The 19,162-nt window shown below is 40.2% G+C and overlaps 1 protein-coding gene across 6 annotated transcripts in view; it reads left to right on the forward strand.

Moving 5' to 3' along the window:
* LOC113582927 (disintegrin and metalloproteinase domain-containing protein 11-like) overlaps positions 1-18,703 on the forward strand; it is a 26,526-nt gene extending 7,823 nt beyond the window's left edge. For 2 of the 6 annotated variants that reach the window (XM_081704686.1, XM_035529431.2), the window contains exons 15-24: positions 275-374; positions 1,773-1,844; positions 4,195-4,287; positions 7,667-7,747; positions 8,369-8,419; positions 10,132-10,195; positions 10,291-10,396; positions 10,667-10,786; positions 10,935-11,103; positions 11,376-11,952. In XM_081704686.1, coding sequence (XP_081560812.1) covers positions 275-374; positions 1,773-1,844; positions 4,195-4,287; positions 7,667-7,747; positions 8,369-8,419; positions 10,132-10,195; positions 10,291-10,396; positions 10,667-10,786; positions 10,935-11,103; positions 11,376-11,693 — 1,174 coding nt within the window. In that variant the 3' untranslated portion in view covers positions 11,694-11,952. The other 4 variants (XM_035529430.2, XM_081704697.1, XM_035529432.2 and 1 more) reach the window with 4 other exon arrangements.
* The last annotated feature ends 459 nt before the right edge of the window (positions 18,704-19,162 follow it).

Genomic DNA, 19,162 nt, shown 5'->3' on the forward strand with positions numbered 1-19,162 from the left:
TAATGTCTCACAAGTCAAGTAATTTCTCACTCTCAGCAAGACATGTGCAGAGAATATAGGTGCATTTACATTTACATTTATATCATTTAGCAGACGCTCTTAGCTCTAAGTTCTCTAAACTAATGTTTACAGTTATATTAACTTCAAGATTTCAGTGTGGCAAAGCAGTGGCTCCCAGTTTAACTCCCCTTTCTCACTTGACTCTGTAAACGTGTGTATGTGTGTGTGTGTGTGTGTGTGTATGTCTGTGTGTGTGTGTGCGCATACATATCAGGTACTACCTACCGCGGAAATTCTCTCGCTGTAGCATAGATGAATACTTGCAGTTCCTGCTTCAAGGCGGAGGAAGTTGTCTTTTCAATAAGCCCAGTAAGGTAAGAGTGGATTGTGAACCAGAGACACTCACTAAAGCCTGCGGGTGGATCTTTTCATTGGTTTTCTGTGCAGTCCTAATTGTTTCAGCTGCTGAAATTGTGAAATTGGTTTATTAAAAAAAAAACAAAAAAACATAAGGTGCCCTTAATGGTAAAGGTTAGAGTTAAAAGGTTAAAGGCTAAAGTATATGGAGTTAAAGGGTTAACAGTTTGGGGTTAGGCTTAAATTGTTAGGGTTTTAGGCTTGAGTAAAAAGGGTCCTTTTTTATATCATTTTATGGACATTTCACAATATTTAAAAAAATTATGTGGTGGGCACGGTATAAGATAACAAAAATGCTGGGGTAGTGCAGGGGGTGGTGTGGGGTAGTGCAGGGGGTGGTGTGGGGTAGTGCAGGGGGTGGTGTGGGGGTAGTGCCGCCCTGCCGTAAGTGGTGTGTTGAGTCCTGAGAGGACTGGACCACTTCAGCCCACTCTGTTGTCAACTGTGGACAGTCGGAGAAGGTGGGTTTCTGGGATTGCGCTGTCGGAAAGGTGAAGGCATTTGAATCTATGACAAGTCTACATGCTGCATATTTATTTGCAGGAAATACAAAAAACAAGACAGGGTGGAGACACACATGTAATCGAAAAAAGAAAAATTAATACTATATGGTGCTGTCATGGTGAAACCATGACACAAATATTTTGAAAATATATTTTTAAAGAATTTCGTTTAAAATTCTCATTTACATGTTTAGTTGTGCTTTAATTTATTTAATTGTGCATTTTTAATTTAAATTATTGGTTTCCCTAAAACATTGTATTGAATGCACAGGTGGATGTAGTTCTTTACCACAAAATAAATTAGTTTTTAAACTTTATTTTTGTATACTAGCTCAAATATCACAAACAATGTTAACTTCTAAATTGAACAACTCTGATCAAATGTTTAAGTTGTACACCGTTGATTTAAAATGTTCAGCAAACTCACCTGTTTCTTTTACACAAAGAAAACTATTTTAAAATTCAGCACACTTTAACTGGACTGCCTTGGTGTTATATGCTCATGTGACATGTTGAAGTGCAACTTATCTTTTAGCTGTATTGAAACTGACAGTTTAAGAGGGCCATGGCACGTAGATTACAGAAACCTTTGAGGAATCACCTTACTGATTTCAGGGTAGATAGTTAAAATCCAAGGAAGGATTCATCTGTATGTTATATTTGGCCCCTGCGATCCTGTCACTGGTATTGTGAGATAAAAGATCTGGATTATGTCTGGATTACACCTCTGTTCTTGTCCCCTAGATAACAGCTCCTCAGTAATGGCACAACATGTCTTCTTGTGATGAATATTGCTCAGATTACTGACCTAGGTATCTATTAAATCTCACCTCAACTTGTCCCTCTGCACAGTTACTAGACCCTCCAGAGTGTGGGAACGGCTTTGTGGAACCAGGAGAGGAATGTGACTGTGGGTCTCAGGTGGTAAGTACGACAGCAATGTCTGCTCTCCCTTCTGCTGGAGTAATCAAATCAAATCAAATCAAATTTATTTATATAGCAATTTTTTACAACAGATGTTGTCACAAAACAGCTTTGCAATTGTCCAAGTCCAAGCCCCAGTAAGCAATCCAAGGGTGACAGTGGCAAAGAAAGACTCCCCTAGAAGCCTTGAGAGGAACCAAGACTCAAAGGGGGTGGGGGGGGGGGGGGGGCACCCTCCTCTGGCTGACATTGGTCACCACAATAATAACAATTTATGAGAAAGATAAATCAATAATAATAAAATGAAAAAATAAGCAATTCATGTCTAGTCCAACTTTCTAGAGGTCCTAGTCTTGTCCTGATGGTGTGCACGTGTCCAAGACCCAACACGCATGAGAATGTTCATCAAGGATAACTGAGAAGTAATTTGTTGGGGTGGAGGTGTGGGGGGCTACAGCAGGGGACATTAGGGGGTGGTGGGAGTAACCATGACAGCTGAGACGGGTTGAGACTCAGTAACATCATGACATCAGGGGTAGGTGTACCTCAGCAGAAAGAGAGAATAGATTATTAGGCATGTCCAGGTATAAGGGTATGTAAATTAGGGAAATATAATCTGCAGTGATGGACTCCAGCAGATCTTGCTATGGCAGCACAGCTAAAAGGAAAGAGCCAGAAGGAACCACAGGCATGAGGGCACCCTGGAACATCAGCACTCCACCACTCTCAGTCAACAAACTTGAGTGACAAAAGAGAGGTGAAGTGACAGCATCATACCATCCCAGTTTACCATAACTCTCAATGCCCATGGACCCCCAGATCTACACCTTTACCTAAAATGGGAATAAAATGCCTGACTGTATAGATAGGTTTTCAGCCTAGCTTTAAATATTGAGTCTGTGTCTGAGTCTTGATCATTTACAGGAAGGTTATTCCTTAGTGTGGGAAATTTATAGGAAAAAGCTCTGCCCCTGCATTAGATGTTATTCTTGGTACTAGTAAAGAGCCTGCACCTTTTGATTGAAGCAGACGTGGTGGATCGTAATGCACTAGGCATTCTCTAAGGTACTGTGGGGCAAGGCCATTCAGTGCTTTGTAAGTTATTAGAAGTATTTTATAACCAGTATGAAATTTTACTAGGAGTCAATGTAAAGTAGCTGAGATAGGAGTGATGTGATCAAATTTTCTAGTTCTTTGCAAGAACTCGGGCTGCTGCATTTTGAACTAGCTGGAACTTGTTTAGTCATTTAATGGTACAGACAGATAGCATTACAGTTGTGCAAACCTGCGCCATAAGTACCATACCATAATTAATTGACTTTTTATCACAATTCTTGGTTAATTAATTTTTCAATTATATTTATTGTAAATCTTTGGTTTGTGATTTACTTTGATATTTACAGCATGTTCTAGCTGCTCTTAACCAACAAAAGTGCTTTGTTGTTTCATTGGAAAGTTTATCTTTATGCCAGGATAGAGCTTAGAGTTTAGTCCCTGCCAGGGCAGGAGTAAGTACTGATAGATAAATACAAAGTCAAAGTCAAATTTATTTATATAGCGCTTTTTAACACAATCTAAGTGCAAGCCGCCAGTGAGCAAGCCAAGAGGCAAGAAGAACTCAACAGAGCATGAGGAAGAAACTAAGGCTCAAAGCGGGGCCCATCCTCCTCTGGCCAACAACGGACACTACAATAGCCACAATATAAACAATAAGGAGCAGAATAAGTAGTGAGAGAGGAAAAATAATTAGAATAAGAAAAATTGAAAAACAAGCATTCAGTGTCTAGTCCAGTTACAAATAATACAGATAATATATGTACATGCAATAATAGTCATAAATGTTTCCTACTGATATCAGAGGTCAAATAAACAAAATTAAACAATTTAACAACAAGTCAAATTTAACAAGTAGCTGGGCTATTCGTAATCCTTATTAATAAATTAATAGGCCATTAATTAACTGCTGTGGAATAGATGATATTCATTGGATTTGCCAAGTCTAACGTTTACAATAGGCCAAATAGTTGAAGAATACGAGTTTGATGTTATTTTTCAAACCGAAATGCGGTTAGAATTACTTACTAGTGATTTTACTATCCATCTCAACATGCTCACAGATCGTATTACTTGTGAAAAATCACCATGTTATTCAATTCCTTTCTTTTAATTTTGACTTCTCTGCAAAGCACTTTGTAAACTGTGTTTAAGAAAGTACTATGTAAATAAAGTTTATTATCATTAAGTTTAGCATTTTTAACAAAAGGAACCCTGTGTAAATAATAGTCACACATGAATGTTTTTATGCTATTAATAGAGTTTTTTTTTCTTTTTTCTTTGTGCTGTTGTGTAGGAGTGTGCACGCAGTGGAGGATCCTGCTGTAAGAAGTGCACTCTTACCCACGATGCAATGTGCAGTACTGGACTCTGCTGTCGGGAATGCAAAGTAAGTCTCAACCAGAGATGTTGTTCATGCTAGAGACACAACAAATACTTTTACCCTATTTTTAAATTTAAACCCACTAACAGAAGGCAACTTGTGATACCTCCTTTAACAAACCAAACAAGTGGCCTCATGGGTAAAAATATGCTCCAACTGTCTGGTTTTGCTCTTTATAGCAGCTGTGAGAGAACATTCTAGTATATAATTTTACCTCTGCTAGCAATCTGAATGTTGACATGCCACATGTTTTACCTGGAGAAATGACTTGCTTAAGGATTTTCTTCATCAGTCAAAGTAGCTTGAGCCAAGGTGTCAGTAGACGCTGCTGTGACAGAAACTCTTACAGAACAAAAGACCCCAGTGCTGGCTCTACACTATAGGAGGTCCTACAGTTTTCTTTGAATGTCTCCTTTACAGTCACATGTGATAATTTTATTGGTTAATTTATAGGTTAACAAAGACTGGAATTATAATTGCAAATGATAATTTAATACCTAAAGATGCATTTGGAACGATTACTTCTCAGAGAGCTGGTGAGGATCCTTGTGTGACTTTAATACACAAACACGCAAATCATAAACAACTCATAAACAAGTCCAGAGGTTATAGTAACAAGACAAGAAGAGGTCAGAACACACGCAGCTAGACAAACAAATTATGAAAAGGTCAAACACAGTCAAACAGATCTACAGGTGACAACAGGGCTCACAATCACACTCAACATCATAGTGGCAACACTTTACATAGAGGACCACAAATGGCAGGTTTAAGTAGACTAATGTAGACAAACAAGGAGGAGGTGGGGAAACACATGGAGGGTGAAACTACAACTGAGGGGATGGCAACCCCTGATGGTGAGTGATAGTGTCACCACCAGGTGGCAGTGTGACAGTATTCAATTATTATTGCTTGTGACAAACAAGGCAAACTGACTATATATATATATATATAAACATCTCTTACACATAATACAGCAGACAATCAGCTCTTACTGGACAAACCAAGAGAAGGCCTGCTGATCGAACCATCGAATGATGGACCATCAGAATGCAAGGCATTTTAATACATACTAATTGACACTGCATTAATGACATTTCTGTTTGCATTGCCAGATGTTGCTATGGCAGCAATAAAATTTGAAAACTCAAAGAACTGATCTACACTCTTGGAAATTTAGAACCACATGAAATGAATGTTATGATGATGATGGACCTCTGTCTGAAATGTCTGAATTTGGAATATCTCTGTTCATAAGGACTTGTAACAGTGAGTAATAAGGAGTCGGGCACATGTGCAAAGAAGAGCGAGATTTATTAGGGGCAAATCCAGATTCAGAGCTGTTATAGCAGTCCAGGGACATTGATCCAATACGGAGAGTACGAGGATACATGATCCAACAAACAAAAAACCAAAAAGGTAAACAGAGCTAGGAAGAAATTGGAGACTTAGAAACACGAAGGCTAGGATAAACAGTCAGAGTAGAATACACAGAGTACAAATGTACGGGCATACAGAGACGGGATTTCAGACATTCAAACATCCATTCAAACAAACAATGAACAGCCAAGACACAGGGAACAAGACAGGGTTTAAATACATGAACTTAACAAGACTAGAAATGAGGAACAGGTGAAAGTAATGATGGGCGTGGAAAATGAAACGGGGCGGAGGGGTTGGAGAAAACGAAACTAAGGAATGAAACCAAAACACACAAGACAGGGAAACCATGGAACACGGAAGCTGGGAGGGACTAATCGTGACAGTGGCCCCCGAACAGCCACGAACAGGAACAGAATGGGCAAGACGCGGAGCAGGGACAGGACCAGAAGACCCAACAGAAGCAGACAAGGGTACAGACACAGAAACAGGGGAAGCAGGAGCAGAGAGAGCAGCACAAGAACCAGGAGCAGATGTGGACACAGGAACAGAACCCACAACAGAAACAGACTGAGGATGACAAAAAGTGCTGGGAGGAAGGCTGAGGAGACACAACAAAAGACGACAAAAAACAAGGCTGTACAACCGGAGGCACAAAAGGACGAAGAAAACAAAAACGCAAAACAGAGCAGGCCAGGGACAAAGGAACAGGAACAAAAACAGACACGGGCAGCAGGACGGACACACGGACGTTCACCGGGACAGAAACAAGGGGAGACACAGGAACCAGAATGGGCACAGAAACGGACACAGGGACAGACAACACAACAGGAGCAAAAACCAAACCAGGCAACGGAGAAGGCAAAAACGATGGAGACGCAGGAGGATGGGGTGGGATGGTCCAGGATCCCGGGGAGAAGGCACCAGAAGGCGCGGGACAGCAGATTTTTTAGGCATTTTCAAAAATCTTTCTAGGAAAAAGCTTATGAGATATGCCTACATGTAGGCACTGTCATTACATTACACATTAACACTGTACAGCATCATTGCATGCTCTGCCAGTCTATCAACTCTTATTCCAACACTAACCAGTACTACAATAAGAAAAAAAACGCTTGTTTTATCATACAGTTTATGGTAAACTAAAGTATATGGAAAACCAATACAGATGTTCCTGGCAGTTGTGGATACACCACATAGACATAGTGACACCTAGAGAGACACCACATAGAGGTCGTGCTACCTAGAGAAATGCAGAAAGGTTCCTGTTGAGTAAAAAAGAAGCAGATTTAAATGCCTCTTCAGGTTTCAGAACACATTATATTTGTTACAGACTTCGACAAAAATGTTGTAAATGTGTTGGAAATGAGGTTCCAGAGCTTGATATTGGAATTTGGCTATCCCCATGCTGTGCGGGGAGCGTCAGTAGTCCTTGGGCCGGGGCTTTAAAGGGACACAGAGAGACATACAGAGGCAAGCCAGAGGAACACATGGATGGAGCCACTGTTGTTAGTACAGCTGTGTACTCTTGTCTGTCACACCCACTAGCATCACCTGTTATGCCAGTGCTAATGCAAATGCTAAAACTAACACTGCCTCTCAGAGTCCCAATTCACAATTCAAATCAGAATACTGGACAGACGCTTCATTTACAGAACACATATGAACCTAGAACACTGTTTTGATTTTGTTTTGTTTTGTTTTTTTGTTTTTAGATCTACCACACTTTTATCTTGTTACAGCAATTTATTGTCCTAATTCAATTTTGAATTTGTTGTATTTAATTTTTTTATTCTCATTATATGTATTGCTTTAGTCATGTTTAGCCAAGATTTTAATTTCTACTCTGTTTACAGCCTTTGAACTTAATTTTATTATCATTTGTATTTTCTCATTTATAAAATACTTTGAACAATCTCAGCATAAATAACTTACTTTGTATGTATATCCCTATCAAACTGTTGCAGTAACAGCAGTTGGTGGCACTGTTCATTTTGTGTTGCAGTATGAACAGAGAGGAGTGATGTGTAGAGACATTGTAAATGACTGTGACATCCCAGAAACCTGCACTGGAGACTCAAGTCAGGTACATTCAGTATATGCTGTCTTCAGAATGGTTTCACCATATTGTGTTTTTCTTTCTTTGGTTCCTGAAATTTCATGCTCATGAAAACAGTGATACAGCCTGTGGAGTGGATCTCTATGGTAGATTAGTGCTTGATGTTTTGATATGGGGGAAAGTTGGGGCTGAATGTTCTGGTATAGACATGTAAATTATGTCTGGATGCTATATACTGAGCTACAGAACTACAAGAACTAACTATATACTGAGTTAGATGACTACATTAACCAAGTAACGGATTAGACCAAATAAATGCGTGAAGGAGTCACAAAATCCAATCTTAGGTTCACAAACATCATAATAGTATCTTCAGAAAATTAAACATATTGCAGATGAACTGCAAGATAAAAGCTGAAACATAATGAAGGCTTATTTTAACACACGTTTAGTATGTGTGTGCATACTATGCTTATTATTACCTTAATAATAATTAAGGTAAGTACATTTTTGGACTATAAAGATGGTAATTTATACATGGACTGATAGATTTCTGACACACAATAGATGAATATATGAGAAAGTTACATATTTGCTCTTTTTTTCTATTTGACTTTAACTGTTTAATTTTTCATTGTTGTCTTACAGTGTCCACACAATGTTCACAAGCTAGATGGATACATGTGTGACAACAATCAGGTAATTTTTTTCAGAGCTTTCACTTTTTACTCATGATGGACTGAGATCTTGAATGTTGTTCCTGAGATTTGCTGAAGTCATTCTCCAAGTTTGGGGGTTACAGGCCCTAGTGCTCTGATAACCACAGGAATCACAGTTTCCTTCACCCTCCACATCTTTTCTTGCTCTTCTTTCAGTCCTTGATATTTCTCCAGCTTCTGGTGTTCCTTTTTCCTGATGTTGCTATTGCTTGGCATTCCCACATCTATCACTATGGCCTCTTCTGCTGTTTAGCCATCACTGGTTATTCATTACCATCTTGTCTGTCTGTATCTAGAAGTTCCACAGGATCTTAGCTCAGTCATTTTTTACCACCTCTGGGGGTATATGCAACTTAGGCCTTGGAATTTCCAGCCTGTACTCAGCATAGATGTGTACACTATGCCAGCTACTTGATCATGGTGTTCCATGTGCGCTCTGCCTGCTAGCATCTTGCATCCTGCTGTTATGTGCTGGATTGTCTCAGCGGTGTTTTTGCACAGCCTGTATCTGGGGTCCTGCCTGGTGTGGTAGATGCCAGCCTCTATTGATCTTGTATTCAGAGCTTGTTCCTGTGCTGTCATTCAGTCCACCCTTGGCACCCTTGTCTCCAAGACGTCAGGTATGGACAGCTTATTGTACTTCTCAGGTACCTTCAGGTGCCTTTTGCCTTTCTGCTGTCTGACTTCTCTTCATGTGGCTTTTATCCCCTCCAAGCCCCTTCTGCATGGAGGAGAGTGTGGTTGTAGGGTTGTAGTGCTGCATTCACATCACCCAGCAGCCTTTCAGGTTTCATGTCTTGGCAGTCTGTTTTCAATCTCAGGTCAGTAGCTCTGGTCAGGAGCTTGGCATATGGTTTCATTGGGTCTTGGTTCCCAGGCTGAGAGTGTGGGGGTGATGATGATATCTCCTCTCCCCTCTGGCCTGTTGTCCCGGATCCCCCTTGCCGTAGCATATGTGTTGTATCTCGTTGATCTCTAGTTGTGGGAGCAGCTGCCTCTTGCAGATGTTGGAACACTGAGCTACTAGTTGTTTCAGTGTTAGTATAAATATTTGGTTTTGAAGCATCCATAGTTCCCACATCCTTTGCATGTCCCCCCTCACACTGGGGTTACTTGTGGTAATATTTCAACAATCCTCTCTTCTCCACTCTCATCCATGAATTTTCTGTAGTTTTTCCAGTAGCCCACTTTTCATCAAAGTGCCCTGGTCCTCCAACATCTGGCACAAACCTTGTTGACCTGGGTGATATCCATGCCAGTGTGACTCTCTTGATTTGAACTCTTATATTGTTAGTGAGGTAGGTGGGCAGCGTTAAGGAACCTTTCCTAAGGGACCGCACTAGAGATGCCCTGTTCAGGACACCCATGACCACCTATACCAAAGTCAGTGGTGTAACTCATGGACTATCATGAGCTACATACTTAATACATCTCTACATCTTTATTATGATTCATTTATTTATGATCACTGCTATTCAGTGTCACCCATAGAGTATAAGTTCTCATTTAAAACTGGCTCTTCCTAATGTTTCTGACAATAACAGTGTAATACAGAGCACACATACACAGACCACTGTAACATACTGTAGCTGCAACTGTCACACAATAGTACTATAGATGGAAAAAATATATTTAAAATATTTTAACCAGATATTTCTGCATCCACTACTCTCTTTGTCTCTGTTCTCTCAGGGTCGCTGTTATAATGGTCGTTGTCGAACCCTTGACAATCAGTGCAAAGGACTGTGGGGCTATAGTGAGTACAAGGAGTGAGAGATATGAAAGTGTGGGTAGTAGTGGAAATATGAGAACTGGGGAGTATAGTGAGTATGTGAAAATATGTCCCCACAGGTGCAGCAGACAGATTCTGCTATGAGAAGTTAAATGCTGAAGGAACAGAGAAAGGAAACTGTGGACATTCTCCTGGGGGACAGGGCTGGTTACAGTGCAATAAACCGTACGTGCTTACACACACACACACACACACTTTCTTCCCTTTGTATTTATATTTGTATGTATCTTTACTTAAATTTATATTGCCAGAGTGCACACCATATAGTGGACAACACATATGTCTTTTTGCATTTGAATGAAAGTTTATAGTACTTATACACATAATACCACAGAAGAGGGATATAATGACAGATTGTCTGTTCACATCAAAACTCAGGGCTTGTGTTTATTTCTTTTGCTGTGTTGTCTGCATGTGTATCTGTTTCTGCCACAGGGACGTCTTGTGCGGGTTCCTCTTCTGTTCTAACATGACAGCGAAGCCAAAATTTGGGGATTTGCAAGGGGAAGTGACAAGTTTGACCCTCTACCACCAGAACAAGTATCTGGACTGCCGGTCAGTGATTGGGTTGGGTAATGTTATGATTTCCTGTTAGTGTGTGTTAAATAGGGAACATACAGTATATATCAGATGTATACGGCTTCTAAAGTCAAGCATATATTAAAAATAGTAGATGCTATTGTGTGTGTGTGTGTGTGTGTAGCGGTGGGCATGCTGTCCTAGAGGATGGCTCAGATTTGGGTTATGTGGAGGATGGAACCGCGTGTGGTCCTAACATGATGTGTTTAGAGCATCGCTGCCTCCCTCTCAGCTCCTTCAACATCAGCACGTGTACTGGATCCAGTTCAGGGCTGACCTGCTCCAATCATGGCGTGAGAACCATGCACTCACGCATGCACAAGAATATTTTTTACAGCAAAATCTTATTGTTTATGATGATGGTGATGATGATTATATTGTGCATGCAGTGTAGTCTATGTAGTGTGTATGTGTGTGAAGTATGGCAATGGGTGTTGTTTAAATTGTGAATAGTACAGAAGGTAATGTGGCATTTAAGAAATTGCTTCTGCCTATGTTTGTGCGTATGCATGTGTGTGCATATGCGTGTGTGTGTGTGTGTGTGTGTGTGTGTGTGGGTGTGCAGACATGCAGTAATGAAGTAAAGTGCATTTGTGAGCAAGATTACACAGGGAAGGACTGTAGTGTGTTTGACCCCATCCCTGACCCCACACCTCCTCCAGGTCAAGACAAGAAAGGTTTGCATCTCCTGCCCTTTTATATACACACACATATGCAAACAAACCTACACATACAACATGTGAAAATACCGTCTGAGTGTGTGTATGCATGTGTGTGTGTATATATATGTGTGCATATGTGTGTGTGTGTGTGTGTGTGTGTTTGCGGCTCCTCTTCTCTAAGCGTCTTCTTGCAGTGTGACTGTGCTCAGTCTGGCTCTTAAAGTCCCTGAGCTCTACCCATAACCCTGGCTCTGCACACAAAGAGAGAAAACCAAAAACGTGATGGAACTTCCTCTCTTACCCGTCGTCTCTCCCAGCCCTCCCTCCCTTCCACCACTGTCTCTCTCAGACTCTTACGTTAGTTACCCCTCTCCCACCTTTGCGTCTCTGCAGTGGTGGAGGGTGTGCAGTGGTTGACACTGTGTTCTTCTTACGTGTGTTTGGTGGTGCTGTTCTGTTTTACCCCCCATCCCACCCCTCCCCCTTCACAGGTCCCAGTGGTACCAATATAATCATAGGCTCCATTGCGGGGGCTATTCTCCTGGCAGCTATAGTCCTGGGGGGCACAGGCTGGGGATTTAAGTAAGGTTTCTGGCATGCCTCTTTGCTGCTGTATGCTTATATCTTCGCACCTCAAAAATGGTATAGACACCAAGGCATGATCACACCCCTGTCTATAACACACTGAGTGCATCTGTACACACCAAGCAGCAACATTCAGCACATGGCAAACTCATGATGGTTACCCACACATGTCCCTGTACAGCTGCTATCTAAGCCATCGACTTTCTAATATGTTGCCACAGTGGTCACTGAAAGGAAAGAAAGATTTGCTTGCTTCAGAGTCACTGCTGCAAATGCCCTGATGCAATATGGTCTGCCTGCGCCCTGTGGATCTAGCCAGTACTTTCATTCACTGCTCCAGAGTTATTCTCTTCAACTATCCTCCTCTTGTCCAGATAGAGAAAATACTTAAAAATGTTATGACTATGGCATATTACTTTCCATAAGTCATATCGTTTTTCATGGAAAGTAGCATCCATATCCAGGACACATTCCGGCTCTTGTTCCAAGATTTTAGTTTTCCAAAACGCTAAATTATAGAGGTCGACCTGACTGCATAACCCACTGTCATAACCTGCTCACATGGCTTTGCAAGAATGTTGAGCTGAAGTAGCACTGCGGGTATAGGGGGAGAACGGAATTACCATGTTTCACAGCCAGAGAAATTGAGATATAAAATATATTGATATCATTTGTGGCTCAGTGGTTAACGTACTCGACTTATAGTCAGAAGTTTGTCAGTTCAAGCCCCACCACTGATCAGTTGGCTGAGTTGTGTTCAGTCATAATTGTAACTTGCCTTCAGTGAAAGCATAAGATAAATGTAAAGCAAATAAAAAGGTGCTTCTGGATCTTATATCCACCCATCCTTCCCAGCTTGCTCTCTGGAGTGGCTGTGAACTTCATACTGCAGTGGGACTATTTACATCCCAACCTACTGTGACACTTCATGCCAAACCCCTGTTACCTTCATGCTGCTCTCTGAATATGTTTGTAGGCTCGAGATGAATATCCCCTCCTGAATGTAGATGGCAGTGTCCATTTTGGAGTTTTTTCTTTATGTCATTAACTTTGGGCCTGGTCTATATTTCTCAACATTGTTCTCCCTTCCCCCACACCTCATTTCTTGTTCAATAGCAGGTAACAATTTGACAAACGAAATATCAAGCCAATCAACATAGAACATGGAATAACAAAGCGGAAAGAAATTTGATGCCTAGTTTGCTTTCATCCACTGAGTAAACTTCCGTTAAGGGATAGAGAGGAGGGAATGGAGAAAGATTTAGATTGGGCTTGTTTCTTGGTAATTCCACTGCTGATCTGTTTCTCTGCACGCCTCCATGTGTTCCCTGCCTGGCAAAGTAAACCCCACATGTTTTGACAGCTTTTCCTATGGTACATACACTTACAACTGCTGAAGGAAAGCAAAGGAAGTCACAAAAGCTATTAATGTTGAATTATGCAACATGGCATCAATGGCCTTTAGTCTCAGAATTGGGTGGGAGTTGAGGGTAAGAGATATGTTGTTAGGAGTTACATTTAGCTATTAGGATTAAACGGTTAAGGTTAGGATTAAGGGTTGTGTTTTTGTGAGTGACTTTGATTTCTGGATGTTTCTGGCCAACTACAGCCATTCAGTGAGCACTCTGAATTCTGGGGTGCTGAACTGTGTAAGAAACACCGCAAGGAGTCAGGGAACGCAATTAGTCCTCACTGCTGCCACAGTGACGGACCCAGAATCATGACCCAAATAAAGAGAGGATGTGAGTCGACATTTTACAATGTGAGGGGAAGGGGTGATGTATTACTGCATGCTTGTTAAAGTGTCATTGGTCATTGGTCAAAGGTCCTTCAACAAAATCATTTTCGGTGAAACTGTTACTAAAAAAGCTCCATAGTTAGAAGACATTATTTTATTCGCATTCTTTGTCTCTTGATTTGACATGCTAACAATACTGATGATTCAGTAAGCATAGCATTAAATGTTTTATATACATACCAAATTTATAAAAGGTACTGAGACAGATTTTGAGACACCTTTGACAGTGTTCTAATGCACTCATGAGATGCAAATAAAGTTTTGTCATGCCTCTTAATCAAGGGTGTACAAGCAGGGATACACTACCAGTCAACAGTCTGAGGATGTATGTCGGAAACCTTTTAAATTCTTGTTAATCACTTAATGTCAATGTTATTCAGAAGAAGATAAGTGAATTGTAGTGAAATAGTTCATTTTCTAAATTAAAATGACATTTTTCTAAATTAAAAAAAAATAAATTTCTAAACTCACCAAAGGGTCTAAAATGCATATTTTTTTGAGGGATGGTATATATGTTTACACATTTTCCAGTACATGTACTAAAGATTTGACTGGTAGAGTAGACATGACTCTGCCAAACCTGTCACCTGTACCATGTTTTTTGCTATAGTCTCTACTCATAATGTGAGTTTTATCAAAGAACTTTGTAAAGCCTTTTAAAATTTTTCAAACCATCATGTCAGCTATTATTGCTTTGGTGAAAACAAACCAAAGGTTATTTTCAGTATATCTAGACAGTGTCCTTTTTGTATGGTTACTGCTGATTCTCAAGTTAATTTGACAGAAAAGCACCTCATGGACCTAGAATAATACACTGCCTGGCCAAGAAAAGGTCACCACCTGGATTTAACCATGCAAATAGGTAAGAGCCTCCCACTGGATAATTACCGCATGGGTGATTATGTTTCAAATGGCAACAAGTTATTTAACCCTAACTGATGCAGTGAGTAGCTTCTCATTTGTTAAACAACCATGTCCAAAGACACATCCTGTGGTTATTGAAAAGATGTTAATCTGTTTTAGAAGGGTCAAATTATGGCATGCATCAAGCAGAGAAAACATCTAAGGAGATTGCTGAAACTACTAAAATCAGGTTAAGAACTGTCCAACGCATTATTAAAAAGTGGAAGGACAGTGGGGAAACATCATCTTCGAGGAAGGAATGTGGTCGGAAAAAAAATCTTGAATGATTGTGATCGGCGATCACACTCATTGTGATCACTGTATGTGTGGTGAAATAAAATCGTAGAAAAACAACAATAGAACTCAGGGATATGTTTAATAGTGAAAGTAAGAGCATTTCCACATGCACAATGCGAAGGGAACTCAAGGGATTGGGACTAAACAGCTGTGTAGCCTTAAGAAAACCACTTGTCAGTGAGGCTACCTGGCAAAAACGGCTTCAATTTGCTAGGGAGCATAAAGATCAGACTCTGGAGCAATGGAAGAAGGTCATGTGGTCTGATGAGTCCAGATTTACCCTGTTCCAGAGTGAGGGGCGCATCAGGGTAAGAAGAGAGGTGGCTGAAATGATCATGACTAGTGCCTACTGTACAAGCCTGTGGGGGCAGTGCTATGATCTGGGGTTGCTGCATTTGGTCAGGTCTAGGTTCAACAATGCTTTGTGCCCAAAGAATGAAGTCAGCTGACTACCTAAATATACTGAATGACCAGATTATTCCATCAATGGATTTTTTCTTCACTGATCGCATGGGAATATTCCAAGATGACAATGCCAGGATTCATCTGGCTCAAATTGTGAAAGAGTGGTTCAGAGTCACCACAGAGTCCAGAAATGAAACCCCATTGAAAATCTTTGGGATGTGCTGGAGAAGACTTTGTGCAGTCGTCCAAATCTCCCTTCATCAATACAAGATCTTGGGGAAAAAGTAATGCAACTCTGGGCCGAAATAAATGTTGTGACATTGCAGAAGCTTGTGGAAACGATGCCGCAGCAAATGCGTGCCGTAATCAAAGCTAAAGGCGGTCCAACTAAATATCAGAGTGTGTGACCTTTTTTTTTGGCCAGGCAGTGTATACTGGTGACGGGGCTTTTAAGGTAAGACAGCCTCAGAGGCTAGTTGTAGATATGTACTTTTTGGAATATTTGAGCAAACTTTGAGGTATTTCTCTGATGTTTCATTCTTTTGCTTTTAATTCTTGTTCATCTGCTGATGAAGGAATATCCGGAGAGGAAGGTATGATTCAAGCAGACATCTTTTTACTCTGGTCCATCTGATCACACCTGAGACTTAATTTAAGCATCCGAAGACATCCGTTCCATATGCCTGCTTACTGCAATAGCTTCTCCCACACCACTGGATCATTAAAAACCATGTACTTCTATCTTTTATGCTGGTTTGGACAGAAATCTGAACCAGGATCTGTACTATTTCAGTTTAACAAACTGATTTGGTACTATTTTTGACACTTTATTTACTGAATGGCCTACCTGATATTAATGTAGTTTGTTAGCAAAGCAAAACAGCTGCCCTGAATTAATTTTCTATTTTATACGGCTGATTTGCTGAATAATTTCAAGCATAGCAAAGTCTGCACATTAAAGCAATATAATAATGGAATTGAGATCTTGAGACCATACAATGCTTGTCATAAATACCATATTTTTTCTGTCTTTACACCCATTTGTTTCCAAATGTTCTGATATGCCTTCCTGTTTGATTTTGACTCTGACCTTTCTCTCCTACAGATCTGGTGGAGGATAGCAAATCCCTTTACGTGTCTCCCTTTACACAGCTGTGTATTTCCACACTGAAGCTCATGTCTTCCACTCACCTCCTCCTGTAATCCCTACATGTGTACCCTTTTCTCCATTCACCTTTCAGTCTTTTGTCTGTACCAGCTAGAGGACCTTCCTCCTGCCTCTACATTCCAGCCAATCACAGATCACTAATGGCAGCTCAATCAAAACAAGAAGAAAGTGGTACTCAGGCAATGACAAGGCTCAACACCAAGATTTTGTGCATGTTCCACTTTCAAGTGACTAAACTAGAGCCAGATCCTTGTTTGCTGAGCTTTGTGTAACCTCCAGATGAGATGTTCCTGAGACTGAAGATTCTCTCCTGATCCACCAGTTGTAGCTGAAATGTGTTTGCATATGTGCAGCAGACTCCAATACAATGCCTGAGGCAGTGGTAGCTCAGTGGTACTTGACTAGTAATCAGAAGGTTGCCAGTTCAAGCCCCACCAACAGGTTATCACTGTTGGGCCCCTGAGCAAGGCCCTTAATTCTCAATTGCTCAAGTTGTATTCAGCCATGATTGTAAGTTGCTTTGGATAATAGTATCAGGAAAATGTAAATCTTCCTGAAGAATGTAGTCTTAAATTGGCACCAGCCAAAGCACAGGTGCCAGTTACCTAGCTTTGTCCAGGTATTGACCATCATGCAGACACATGGCTTCCTGCCATGTGCTTTACGGGGGGAGGCACTCTCATTATCCTCAGACAACAATTCATACAGTGAGGATTTGACCCTAGCGACTGCAGTATGGTAGTTTAAAGCCTCAGTCAGGATGATTTGGGATTTTGTGTCTTTTCGAGCATTTCTTGTAGCAAACTGGTAGCAAAGAGGTGACACCATCATTGATTTGTTTGGTTTCAAATGATATCAGCATTGACTTGACTTCAATGTCCAGTATTTTTTTATTAGATTTTTCTGTGAAAAATATCAAATATCTAGACTGGGGCTTTAAAGATTTCTTTGGGATTGTCTTAATATATGTAGGATCACGATCATGGCAACATTGCACATCTGGAAAAATAATTCTCATTGTATGCATGCACATGTGTGACATGTGAATACCAGTTTATTAAAAAAAAAAAACTTTTTATGAGTGGATGGATGAACAAACGTCACCTTCGTTTTTAACTGTTCGGCACATTAGGATAAAATTGTGCTGTAAACTTTGTGACTGCAGTCTTACATAAAAGCAGATCCCAGATCAGTCCTCCTGCTTGAGGTCCAGTACACTATTGCCATTTGCAAGACAAATGGCAATTATGGATTATTATAAATATTCTTCATCAGTTCATAAGATATTACCTCTTCCTAAATACATTATGAAGCTGAACTAGGGTCTGCTTCATTCAAAACGTCCATAACCCAGCTGTCTTTTTAAAATGTTACTTTTTATCTATCCATCTAGCTATCTATATATCTATTTTTTTTCTTTGTTTATTGGCTTGGGGCTTAACTTCAACACCGCAAGTTTGTAAATGTCCTTCACCTCACACAGTACATGAAATAAGATTGTCACACTGGACATCTGAGCACCTACACACAGCTTTCCTTAAATATTTTATATTTCCTTTATTCTCTTACTTTTAACAGCACTTTGCATTAATCTTTATGCACATAAATAATTTGCTCACCATGCATAGCTGAGGAACGTGTATGAGAGTTTTACAGATGGTCGCTAAATCGCAATTAAAAACCTTGAAGACCCACTTTGGATTTGTCATAACCTAAATAGCTTGATTTTTCTACAAAATGTATTAAAAATGTTTACAAAATAGTTCTATTGTACTATGGTGCTGAATAACAGGGAGCAGTTTTGATTTGTACTAATGAGACAATGGTTTGCAATTCACAACAAGTATAGTGCTAATTCATAAAGGAGGGGGATGAGAGATTAGTTTGTCAATTCATAAAGGAGGACGATGGGAACATGTTTCTTGAAAACACTGCCACAGCAACTGGCATTAGAGGTTTAAGGTTTCACAGTCTCAATTTTTTTTTAAATGTGAACATTTTAAATAATCCATCTAGAATGGAATGAATAACTTGAAAATGTATGTACAGTGACAAAAGACTAATAAAATTTAGATGTGAAGATATTTTTTTGTGTGTGTGCATGCGCCTCTACCTCTGTTAATTAACCTTAGATAACTGAGCTACTGCTATTCGGAGTTATAGCCTATCCACAGTGATGAATACAATATCAGTACCACACCACTACTGTACATGTAGATCCAGTGAAACCTAGTTAGGAGTTCTGCATATTGAGATTCCAAATTTCAATTCCAATTCTTAAAGCGCTGAAAGATTCATAACTTTGACAAGGGCAGTGGTGTCTCAGTGGTTAAGCTACTGTTTTGGTAATTGCATGGTTTCCAGTTCAAGCCTCGCCACTGCCAAGTTACCAGGGTTGGCCCCCTGACCAACACCCTTAACCCTCAGATTGTGTTCAATTGTAAGGGGGTTTTTGGGGGGGTTTTTTTAAATAAAAGTGTCAGATAATTGTAAACTGAGGGCAAGACATTTACTGAACATGTGTAGAAACAGAA

The sequence above is a fragment of the Electrophorus electricus genome, chromosome 2 (assembly GCF_041902795.1).
Source record: "Electrophorus electricus isolate QZ-2024a chromosome 2, ASM4190279v1, whole genome shotgun sequence".
NCBI lineage: Eukaryota > Metazoa > Chordata > Actinopteri > Gymnotiformes > Gymnotidae > Electrophorus > Electrophorus electricus.